This window comes from Antechinus flavipes, chromosome 3 (assembly GCF_016432865.1).
Source record: "Antechinus flavipes isolate AdamAnt ecotype Samford, QLD, Australia chromosome 3, AdamAnt_v2, whole genome shotgun sequence".
Lineage (NCBI taxonomy): Eukaryota > Metazoa > Chordata > Mammalia > Dasyuromorphia > Dasyuridae > Antechinus > Antechinus flavipes.
Genome location: NC_067400.1, coordinates 593,530,036 through 593,542,535, shown reverse-complemented (window position 1 = coordinate 593,542,535; position 12,500 = coordinate 593,530,036). Strand labels below are relative to the sequence as shown.

The 12,500-nt window shown below is 38.4% G+C and overlaps 1 protein-coding gene across 2 annotated transcripts in view; it reads left to right on the top strand.

Annotated features, from left to right (window-relative positions):
* The window catches only part of TNFRSF1B (TNF receptor superfamily member 1B), a 52,366-nt gene that overhangs the window by 16,779 nt on the left and 23,087 nt on the right, over nt 1-12,500 (top strand). For both annotated transcript variants that reach the window (XM_051988523.1, XM_051988525.1), the window contains exon 2: nt 7,508-7,604. In XM_051988523.1, the coding sequence (XP_051844483.1) occupies nt 7,508-7,604 (97 nt within the window). The remainder of the gene's footprint in view (nt 1-7,507; nt 7,605-12,500) is intronic.

The window sequence follows — 12,500 nt, the reverse complement described above, 5'->3', positions numbered from 1 at the left end:
ATAATTGGTGCTATATACCAATATCTCTGTACCCCTTTAATAACAGAAATATCAGAATATATGTAGAAAACAGAATATCAGAACCTAAAAGGGCTCTTAAAAGTGACTTGTGGCATTTGAGAGAAATTATCTTCTTTTTTAAAATTTTTTTTATTATTATAGCTTTTTATTTACAAAAGATATGCATGGGTAATTTTCTAACACTGACCCTTGAAAAAACCTTCTGTTCCAAGTTTTCCTCTCCTTCCCCTCCCCTCTCTCCCCAGGATGGCAGGATATACATATATCGCTTATTCCCTCTTTGGCCAGTGACTCTATTCAGAAAATTTGCCCTTTAAAGAGAATTCCTAAAGATACAATTGTCTTCAATACTGAGGGGAATGAGACTGTCATTGAATAAAAAGCAAGCAAAGTGATAGTTTTGGACAGAAAACCCAACTTGTCAGCTCAGCGTTTTTAGAAGGCCAGTTCTGCCTTTAAGGCCAATTTCCTTCTTCATCTACTTTCCCACTGGCCTATTTATAAATAGGAGAAGTAAGGGTTCTTCAGCCTGCTTTGTGTATAGTCATCTTTGTCAGGAAGGAAAGAGTCAGGTAGACCAGATAGCCTGGAGTTGGTTTATTTCCTCTGCTAATTAGCTGGGTTGCTAATAACAAAGAGAATGATGGTGATGCTGGAACATGAGATTATAGGAACATATAATTAGAACTAGAAGGGATCTTAGAGTATATCTGGCCCATCCGCCTTATTTTGTGGAACCCAGTTTCTCTGACTATTAATCATCTCCTTTCCACTGCACAGGAGGAGGCAGTTCTCGAAGGGGGTAGGCAAACTTGCAGAATGGGAAATAGGGGAGAAATCGACTCCCTTATATTGCATCTGTGGTCCCTCCCAGGCTAAATCCTCTGATGATTTTACATGTAGAGAGTACTCATTATATTAGCCTCTCACTTATGGAGGATACTTTGAAAGAGTAGGTGTTACACTGCAAATTTGTGTATAGAAAGGTTTACACTTTAAAAGCTTAAAATTGCATTAAAAGTTTGGGGAAAATTTATATAAATCCACAAAATTGGAAGGGTTCTTTAGAACACAGGATATTACTACTTCAGAGTCTGATTCTTTTTGTACAGCAAAATAATGTTAGGGCATGTATACTTATTTGGTATTTAATTTATACTTTAACATATTTAACATGTATTGGTCAACCTGCCATCTAGGGGAGGGGGTGGGGAGGAAGGAGGGGAAAAATTGGAACAGAAGGTTTGGCAAATGTCAATGCTGTAAAATTACCCATGCATATAACTTGTAAATAAAAAGCTATAAATTTAAAAAAAAACCAGAATGTTAGAGTTGGGAGGGTTCTTAGAACACAGAGTATCAGGGCTGAGAGGGCCCTCAGAATATAGATCATCAGAGTTGGGAGAGACCTTAAAATATAGAGTGCCAGAGCTGGAAGGGGCTTTAGAACATAGAATGTCAGAGCTAGGAGGACCCTTAGAACAGAGTGTCAGGCTCGGGAGGGCCTCAGAATATACAGCATCTGAGTTGGAAAGGACCTTAGAATTTTCAATTCAATTTGACATAATAAGCCCTAGCTTCCAGAAAGAGAGAGCGCTAAGTATTGGCAAGAACCAAATAGTGTCTACACTTAACGAATTGGCATTCTACTTGGTAGTTACAGCAAGGATATAGCCAAGTCTGACATGAGCTAATCTGAGGAGATCATATCAATAAGACCAAGAGGATTTGGTCTAAGTCCCTGATCTTACAGATGGGGCCCCAAGTCAGAGACGGTAAATACTTTTGAGATGCTTTGTGATTATGGTTTTCTCCATTGAGCAGGAAACTTTAGTCATGGTGTGATTTAAAGAGTTATAATTCCTTTTTCTCTTTGTCCAGCCCTTATCCTGATCTTCTGGAAGTCTCTGAGGTTTGAGTGACTAATGCTTCTGACTTCCAGGATTCTATCTCTACCCCTAGAGACCTTTTACCTTCCTCTCTTCCCTACCAACTCCTGTTCTGTGTAGCTTCCAAATGGAAACTGGTGCTCAGCACTCATAGCAGTAATATCTAGACAGTGAATAATATTGACAGTGTTTTTGTCTGTAGACTGAATATCAGCATGCTTTACTTGTCAGTTTCTATCAGCCCTGAAGAAATATGGCATATTCTTAGAATCTGAAAATCGAGAGTGTCAGAACTGAGAGGGATCTTAGAAAACAGAATATCAGAACCTAAAAGGGCTCTTAAAAGTGACTTGTGGCATTTGAGAGGAATTATCTTCTTTTTAAAAATGTTTTTATTTTTATTTTTTTATTATTATGGCTTTTTATTTACAAAAGATATGCATGGGTAATTTTCCAAAACTGACCCTTGCAAAAACCTTTTGTTCCAAGTATTCCTCTCTTTCCCCCCCCACTCCCTCCTCTGGATGGCAGGTAGTCCCATACATGTTAAATATGTTAAAATATATGTTGAATTCAATAAATGGATACATATTTATATAATTATCTTGCTGCACAAGAAAAATCAGATCTAGAAAGGAAAAAAAAAACCTGAGAAGGAAAACAAAAATGCAAGCAAACAATAACAGAGAGTGAAAATGCTATGTTGTGGTCTATACTCATTTCCCATAGTTCTTTCTCAAGGTGTAAATGGCTCTCTTCATCACTGAACAATTGGAACTGGTTTGAATCATCTCATTGTTGAAGAGAGCCACGTCTGTCAGAATTGATCATGGTATAGTTTTGTTGTTGCTGTGTACAATGATCTCTTGCTTCTGCTCATTTCACTTAGCATCAGTTCATGTAAGTCTCTCCAGGTCTTTCTGAAATCTTCCTGTTGGTCATTTCTTATAGAACAATGATATTCCATAACACTCACATACTCACATACTCATCATTCTCCAATTGATGGGCATCCACTCAGTTTCCAGTTTCTTGCTACTGCAAAAAGGGCTGCTACAAACACTCTTTCACATACAGGTCCCTTTCCCTTCTTTAAGATCTCTTTAGGATATAAATCTAGTAGTAACATTGCTTGATCAAAGGATATGCACAATTTGATAACTTTTTGAGCATAGTTCCAAACTGCTCTCCAGAATGATTGGATCTGTTCACAATTCCACCAACAATGCATCAGTGTTCCAGTTTTCCTGCATCCCCTCCAACATTCATTACTATCTTTTCCTGTCATCTTAGCCAATCTGAGAGGGGTGCAGTGATATCTCAGAGTTGTCTTAATTTTCATTTCTCTGATCAATAATGACTTAGAACACTTTTTCATATGACTAGAAATGGTTTTAAATTCTTCATTTGAAAATTGTTCATATCCTTTGACCATTTATCAATTGGAGAATGGCTTGATTTCTTATAAATTTGAGTCAGTTCTCTCTATATTTTGGAAATGAGGCCTTTATCAGAACCTTTGAATGTAAAAATGTTTGAAGAATATCTTCTTGCTAAAATGCTTTAAAACATGTTTCCTGGAGAGGATTTCCTACTAAACCATCAAAAAGAGTAAAGTTATTAGGGAGCTTGGATACTATTGAGGAGGGGAGACTGGGTCAACTCAAGGGATCAGGATAAGGGCAAGGGTGCTTCTGAACTTTTGCTTTGAAGATAAATTTAGGATCATAGGTTCTGACATCTTGTGCTCTAAGGGCCCTCCTAGCTCTGACATCCCAGATTCTAAGGGCCCTCCCAGCTCTGACATCCTGTGTTCTGAGGCCCCTCCCAGCTCTGACATCCCGGGTTCTAAGGGCCCTCCCAGCCCTGACATCCTGGGTTCTAAGGGCCCTCCCAGCTTTGACATTCTGTGTTCTAAGGGCCCTCCCAGCTCTGTTCATTATAAAGTCCTTTCCAGCTCAGATCATCTAAGCTTTCTCATCTGCCCTTTTAGAGAGGAGAACCATCAGAGAGCTCATCTTCTGTGTTTCAACATCCCCAGCATCGGGGCTTTCTACTACACATAGTTTAGTTCTGACTTCTTTGCAAAGATTTTCGAAATAAAACCAGCAGTTTTTTTTTCCTCAAAGAGAGAACTCCATTCCTCAGGATTGTTGTTGGCAAGAGGCCAGAGGAGTTGGGAAAGTGTCAAGAGACATACTAGCTGAGCCAAGACAGTGAGATGGCAACAGGGTCTGGGGCAGCTCGATGACCTTGTTTTGTTTTTCGGACCCCATGACCCACCCCCCTCACAATCTAGTTGGGATCGAAGGGAACAAGAGTTCACATTTGCTCAATCTGGCCTCCTTAGGGGGATGAAAGGCAGAAAGAAGTGACTCTCTGGCCAGTAATCACAAGAGCCATTTCCCATCTGGACCTTTGAACTCTGATAGGAAATCCTCAGCCCAACCTTTGTCTAACTGTCAAATTGGGATGGCTTAGGATGAGTAAAGAAGGGCTGGAGGGTGGGAAGTGTTTGGATAGGGCGGGCTGTTGCAAGTCCAGTTACCGAAATCAAAGAACAGTAACACAATAAATGGGTAAGAGAGCTTCTGAGAATACAACGTAGCCTGGATAAACTGGCAACTCTCATTGTCTAGTTATGAAGGGCAGCCAGTAACTCGGGTCTTCTCCTTCCAACTTGGTGCTTCTTGGGAATTGGAAGAGCCAGTCCAGACTTGGAGGAGATGGTCCAGAAGACTGAGTAAAGCAGGTTTCTTGGAGGCTGCTGGGTACAAATTGTCCCCTCACAACGAGGGACCCATTGGGTTGACCTCTGTGCTCACCCCAAGTGGGAAGAAAGGGAAAGTTAGAGGGAAAGGCAAGTGGGGAGATGAGCTTTCTGTGTGGTGAGGGGGGAGCAGAGTCCCTGCCCCCAAGGTACCCCAAATCTGATGGGAAGACAGTTGCTATTCTAGGAACCTCTCAGTGACATGGGGAGATGCTCCTTGAAAACACTCAATCTGAATGAGGAACAGGATTCTGGTATCCGAAAGCCTCAGTCTGATGAGGGAGTCACAGTCTCTGACCACAGGAAGCTTCCAATCCAGAGTTCTTACACAGAAGGAGCCCCACAGTCCCTCTCCTTGGGGAGTCCTCAGTCAAGTATGAGAGATATAGTTCCTGATCTCATGATGACCCTAAGTAATTTTTATTTTCTGAGACAATTGGGGTTAAGTGACTCGCCCAAGTCACACAACTAGGAAGATTTGAACTCAGGTCCTGACTTCAGGGCTGGTGCTTTATCTACTATACCAACTAGCTGCCCTCTCCCTAAGTCTTACTAGGGTACCACATTTCCCTCTCTTATGACAAATCTGTTCTGATGTAGAAGACAGAATTCTTATCCTCAGTATAATTGGGCAACTGGCTAGTGCTGTGAATAGATCCCTGAGCCTGAAGTCAGGAAAATCTGAGTTCAAATCCAGCCACAGACATTTACTAGTTATGTGATACTGAACAAGTCACTTTAACCTCTGCTTGCCTCAGTTTCTTCAACTATAAAATGGGAATAATAATGGCATCTTCTTCCCAGGGCTCTTGCAAGGATCAGATAAGATAATATTTGTAAAGTATTTAGTGCATAATTGACACTTAAATGAATGTTTTTAAATTGAATTGTTGGCCATCTCAGGTTGGGGGAGAGAAAAAATTTGGAACACAAGGTTTTGCAAGGGTCAGTGTTAAAAATTATCCACGCATATGTTTTGAAAATAAAAAAGCTTTTAAAAATAAATGTTTTATATTTTCACAGAAGTCTGCATATTTGGGACTTGGCAGTCTTCATTTTCATTTTTTTTTGGGGGGGGTACTCAGTTCTGAGCTAAGTCCTCAGAGACTGTTAATGACAATGTGTATTTCTTCAGCACCTGGACTTTATGGTTAGGAGAATTTAAATTATTTTTTGGACGTCAGTGTTTTAGGATGAGGAACTGCTATCTTGGTATCTGCTCGGTTTAGAAGGTTTTATTGTTTTATTTTTCTTTGGGATTCATGTGGTACAGAGAACTTGGGGGGAAGGGGAAACCAGGAAACTTTTTTGTTTTGCATTTTAATAATTTTTATTTTTTGCTATTCTGAATTTGACAGAGACCAAGAAACATGAACATTTCTATATAAAAAGAACAGAGAGGATTGTACATGGAATTGGACATCTGTTATATATAGCTTGATTATTTAAAATAATATAATAAATTCAGCATGTTAGTTTCAAAGTCACCCTGCTTGTCTATTTCTTCCTTTGAATTTCCTTCTGATCTATTCTGGCCATTAAAAAATGCTCCAGTCACCCTTTTTTCTTTTTTCTAATTTTATTATTAATTTATGGAATAAATGAGCATTTTCATAGCATGGTACAATCAGAGGTAATATTGTACATGAAACCAAATACTATATACAAATATATACCAAAATTATCACATAAGTTTTTTTTTTCTTTTTCTTCTCCTTCCCACCTTTCAGATACCTACCATTAGACACAAATAAATGTATGTGTGTGTATATATATATATATATGTAGAGAGAGAGAGGTATGTATAAAATCATTCAATTCATACTTCTATTAATTTTTTTCTCTAGATGCATATATCACCTTTCTTCATATGTCCTTTATAGTTAATTTGGATATTTATAATGGTCAAAAGAACTTATTAACTCAAAAGTCCTTATTTAAACAATATTGCTTTACTGTATATAATGTTCTCTTGATTTGGCTCATTTTGCTCATTCTAAAGTCATTGGGCTTATCGTTTCTTATGGTACAATAGTATTTCATCACAATCACGTACCACAACTCGTTTAGCCATTCCTCTATTGTTGGCTATCCCTTCAATCTCCATCAATTTCCAATTTCAATTCTTTGCCACTAAAAAAAAAAGAGTTGCTATAAATATCTTTGTACGTATGGGTCTTTCCTTCTGCCTTTGTTCTCTTTGGGGAAGGAGCTACTAGATCCATAGGTGGGTGCAATCTAATGAATTTCTGGGTGTACTTCCAAGATCACTTTTCAGAATGTTTGGGCTACTGCTCAATTTCCTTGGACTGGACAATCATTAAAAGTGTAAATTATTCAGCAGAAACCCCTGGCAGCTTTCTGATTTCCTTTCCCTTAATGACTTCCTCATGTTGGCAAACTGGCTTCCTCTGCCAGACTGGGGCCTGCTTGCTGACATCATCTTCTGTGGTTTGGGGACAGAGCTCCTTCTTCCCTGATCCAGAAAATTATCAGGGCCCACTTTTGTCCCAATGCAAACTCTGTTCTCCGGAGCTTTGGAACCTCAGTGGGAGGATTGTTTGATTCCATGACAGCTGTGTGACTTCAGACAAGTCCCTCATATCTCTGAGTCTTAAATTTATCATGTGTCAAATACAAATTGGAAACTAGATTTAATCTAGAATTCTAGATGAGAGAGATTTGCTTAAGATCATTTAGCCAGGCTATGTCAGGGGCAGGACTGAGAAAGCCTTGACCTTTATTTTGACAGTGCAAATGGAGAAAAGAGAGAAAAGCAACATGGGAGTGTAATGGATACTAAAGTTTTTTTCTTCTCTTTCTCCAGGTATCTCCTCCTTATTCCCCACAAGTGAAGGGCAAGTGCGGAGAAACTGAGTATTATAGTGACAAGATCCAGATGTGTTGTGACAAGTGTCCCCCAGGTAACTGACTCACCCTTCCACCCACGCCGTAGCCAAGCTAGGGATCTCATTTTCCTAACTGGCCCGTCCGCACACTGGGGTTGTTTCCTCAAAGACCACCCATCTAGGACCTATTTGGCTACAATCGAATGTAGCTCCGGAATTTTGACTCTAAGGGGGTATGTTATTATGGAAGAACATAGTTGGAAAAATCCTGGGTTCTTGCATCCCTTTTTACAAATGGGGAAGGTAAAGTCTAATGGCTTCCGAGAATCACAGACCAGAAGGGATCTTAGAGATCATCTGATCTTAGTCATTTTATAGATGATAGACCTGAGGTTTAGAGGTTAAGTGATTTGTCACATAGCTACTAAGTGGCAAAGCTGGTATTCCAGCTCAGAACTTCTAAGGCCTAGTGCCATCTACTTTCCACTGCGCTGGTTTGTTTTGGTTTGTTCAGATTTCAGTCATATCTGAATCTTCACGAACCCATTTGGGGTTTTCTTGGCAAAAATACAGAGAGATTTGCTACATCCTCCTTCTCCTCCAGCTCGTTTTACGGATGAGAAACCTGAAGATAAATAGGTTAAGTGATTTCCCCCGAGGGACTCAGCTGCTAAGTGTCTGGAGTTGGATTTGAATTGAGGTCTTCTTGACTGGTGCTCTATCTACTTTACCATCTAGCTACCAGCCTGTATTGGATCCTAATATAACCAGCATAGCTCGAGGAAGTGGAAAAGGGTCAGGATTTGGAGTTAGAGGACCTGGAGGAGCATCCTGACGCTGCTATTTTCTGCTTGTGTGAACTTCCTTGTGTCCTAGTTTCCTTGCCATTAAATAGGATATTGGTTCTCAGCAGCCTCTGCAGGCTTTTCTGGCCCTAAATCCAAGATCTCATAAGGAAGGAACCTTCCATGACGGCAGATGGGCCAAAGCTGAACCACTGACATCATCTTCACCCTCAGCTTTGGAGTCCTGACCTTTGCTAGGGATACACTAGGGAAGACCTAGATTTCTGGATTCCTAAACCTGGACCTGGCTGTCTCTAAAATGAAATTCTTTTTGGCCTCCAGCGATGTCTGGAAGGCCTAGAGGGAAGGACTGGACAGAGACGCCTATCTCTGGAAAATGGGCTGGAAGTAGATGAGGATCTTTGAAGCTGCTGCTGTTGATTTTTCCCCAAGATCCAGATTAGAGCCCCAGAAAGACCAGAATTCTTTAGTTCTGGGTCCGTCCACAGGCTGTCACTCTATGGTCACTGCTACTCCCTTTAAAGACAGAATGAGTTCTTTCATTGATTCACTGAACTGCCATCTCTTCTCTCACCTCTTCTCCCTCTTGCACCATATTCACATCCTTATCTCATTCAACAATCACTCACTCACTTCTCACATATCCTGAAGTCAACCTACTCACACTCTTAAAATCAAGAACCTCAGCATCACTCATATCTGTGACCGCCAACTCACCATGGGCATCTCACACCCCAAAGTCACCACACTTTGGTCACCCACAACCTAAATTCACTGCTCCAGCCCTCACCCATGCACTTTAGCACCTTCCACTGCAGAGGCCAGGACTGAGCTCTTAGAAAGGGTAGATGAGATCTCAGAAGGGAAGGAGACCAAGACACTCAAGGGGTTTCCCGGTGGAGGATCACCTATCTCCAGCAAGGAGCCCTTTCTGCCTGTCGCCATCCTTAGAAGGCAGAGAGCCCCAAGAAGCCTGGAAATCTCCCTCCCTGGGGGATAATTTGGGAAGAAAGGATATCTCTAAAAAAGGCAACCTGTATTTTAGTGGTTTAGATTTATAGCTTAAAGGCTCTTTGATTAAAGTCATGTGACTCAACATCCTCATTTCACAAAGTCAGTCAAGATTTTTTTGACTATACAGCATCAGTTTTCAAATTGATGATAAATATCTGTGTAAATCCAGCAGAGGGGATGTTCCTGGCACAGAGTAGGTGCTTAATGATTAATGTCAAATTCAATCCAACAAGCATTTATTAAGGGCCTGCTGTGTGGCAAGTACTGTGCTGGATACCTAACTATCCTCTATTGAGGGGAAAAATAACATGTCCACAGAGTAAGTAAATAGATGATATCTACCAAGTTAGTACAAAGTAATTAAGAGAGGGTGGTTAAGAAATGCTAGCAGTGAAGGGAGGGGATCAAGTCTTCTGTCAGGACAGTAGGAGCTGAACTTTATAAGGAAGTAGAGATTCCAAGAAGGGGAAGTCAGAAGGAGAATTCTCTAAAAAGATTGAATTGAATTGAGCCCCAACTTATGGCTGAGAAAAGAAAAGCTCAAAGATTTTTAAGGTCTAAGATTCAAAACGACTGAAATCTCCCTTTCCCATTCATTACGTCACCCCTGAATTCCAATTTTTAGATATCAAGGATGAAAACTGGCTGTGAATCAGAAGGTCTGGAGAGCCTGTCTGGGAATAGTTCAATAACAAATCATAGAAACAGTCAATAATGTCATCCACCAGAATGACTATAAAGACACAACATACCAAAATCTATGGGATACAGCCAAAGCAGTTCTTAGGGGAAATTTTATATCTCTACATAGTTATATGAATAACATAGAGAAAGAAGAGATCAATGAATTGAGCATGCTAGAAGCACAAATTTAACCCCACCCTCCCAATTAAGTACTCAATTAGAAATTCTGAAAATCAAAGGTGAGATTAATAAAATTGAAAGTAGAAAACTGTTGAACTAGTTAATAAAACTAAGAGTTGATTTTATGAAAAAAACTAACAAAATAGATAAACCTTTAGTTAATTTGAGTAGAAAAAGGGGAAAAAAACCAAATTACCATCATCAAAAATCTAAAAGGTGAGTTTACCACCAATGAAGAAGAAATTAAAGCTGTAATTAGGAACTATTTTGCTCAATAGTATGCCAACAAATCTGACAATCTAATTGAAATGGATGAATATTTACAAAAATATAAATGAAGAAGAAATTAAAGCTGTAATTAGGAACTCTTTTGCCCAATAGTATGCCAACAAATCTGACAATCTAATTGAAATGGATGAATATTTACAAAAATATAAATGAAGAAGAAATTAAAGCTGTAATTAGGAACTATTTTGCCCAATAGTATGCCAACAAATCTGACAATCTAATTGAAATGGATGAATATTTACAAAAATATAAATAGCTCAGATTAATAGAAGAGGAAATAAATTATGTAAATAAACCCATTTTAAAAAAAAGAAGTTGAACAAGTCATCAATGAAGTTCCTAAGAAAAAAATTTCCAAGATTAGATGAATTTACAAGTGAATTCTACCAACATTTAAAGAACAATTGATTCCAGTACTATGTGAACTATTTGGAAAAATAGAAAAAAGGAGGAGGAGTCCTGCCAATGTAGAGAAAAAATATTACAGGCCAATCTCCCTAATGAATATTGATGCAAAAATTTGTGAGACAATACTCTTATGACCAAATGGAATTTATATCAGGAATGCTGGTTTAATATGAGACATATAATAAAACTATTGGCATAATTGAGCACCTATTCTTATCAAAAACACTAGAAAGCATAGGAATAAATGAAGTTTTCCTCAAAATGCTAAGCAGCATCTATCTAAAACCATCAGCAAAGCATTATTTGTAATGGAGAGAAGCTAGACGCATTCCCAATAAGATCAGGAGCAAAAAAAAGATGCCCATGACCATTATCACCATTATTATCCAATATTGTACTAGAAATATTAGCCTTAGAAATTAGAAAAGAAATGAAAGGAATTGGAACAGGCGATGAGGAGATAAAACAATCACTCTTTGCAGATGATATGATAATATACTTAGAGAATCCTGGAGAATCATCCAAATACCTACTTGAAACAATTAACAACTTTAACAAAGTTGCAGGATATAAAATAAACCCACATAAATCATTGGCATTTCTATAGATTAGCAACAAAGCCCAGCAGCAAGAGATAGAGAAATTCCATTTAAAACAACTGTAAACAAAATAAAATATTTGGGTGTTTATCTGCCAAGACAAACCCAGGAACTATATGAACACAATTACAAAACACTTTTCACACAAATAAATTCAGATTTAAACAACTGGAAATATATCAACTGCTTGTGGATAGGCTAGACTAATATAATAAAAAAAATGATAATTCTATGTAAATTAGCCTACCTGTTCAGTGCCATATCAATCAAACTGCCAAAAAAATGATCTTATAGAGCTAGAAAAAAATAATAACAAAATTCATCTGAAAGAACAAGAACATCAAGGGAATTAAAGAAAAATATACAAAGACTGAGAGCCTGACTGTACCAGATCTAAAACACTATTGTAAAGCAGAAGTTATCAAAACCTTATGGTAATGGCTAAGAAATAGAGTGATGGATTAATAGAATAAGTTAAAAACAATGACTATAGTAATCTAATGTTTGATAAACCTCCAAATTCTAATTTCTGGGGTAAGAACTCACTATTTGGCAAAGTTTTCTGGGAAACTGGAAAATGTCAGAAACTCGGCATAGACCTGCCTATCATATCCCATATCAAAATAAGGTCAAAATGGGTACATGATTTAGGTATAAAGGGTGATACTGTCAGCAAATGAAGAGAGCAAGGGATAGTTTACCTATCAAACCTTTGGAGATGAGAGGAATTTATGGCCAGAGAACTAGAGAACATTACAAAATGCAAAATGGACAACTTTGATTACATTAAGTTAAAAAGTTTTTGCACAAATAAAACCAGTGCAGCCAAGAAAAATAAGTGAAGCAGAAAGCTGGAAAAAAAAAATTTACAACCAGTGTTTCTAATAAAAGCCCAATTTCTAAAATATATAAAGAACTGAGTCAAATTTATAAGAATATAAGTCATTCCCCAATTGACAAATGGTCAAAGTATATGAACAGACAAGTTTCAA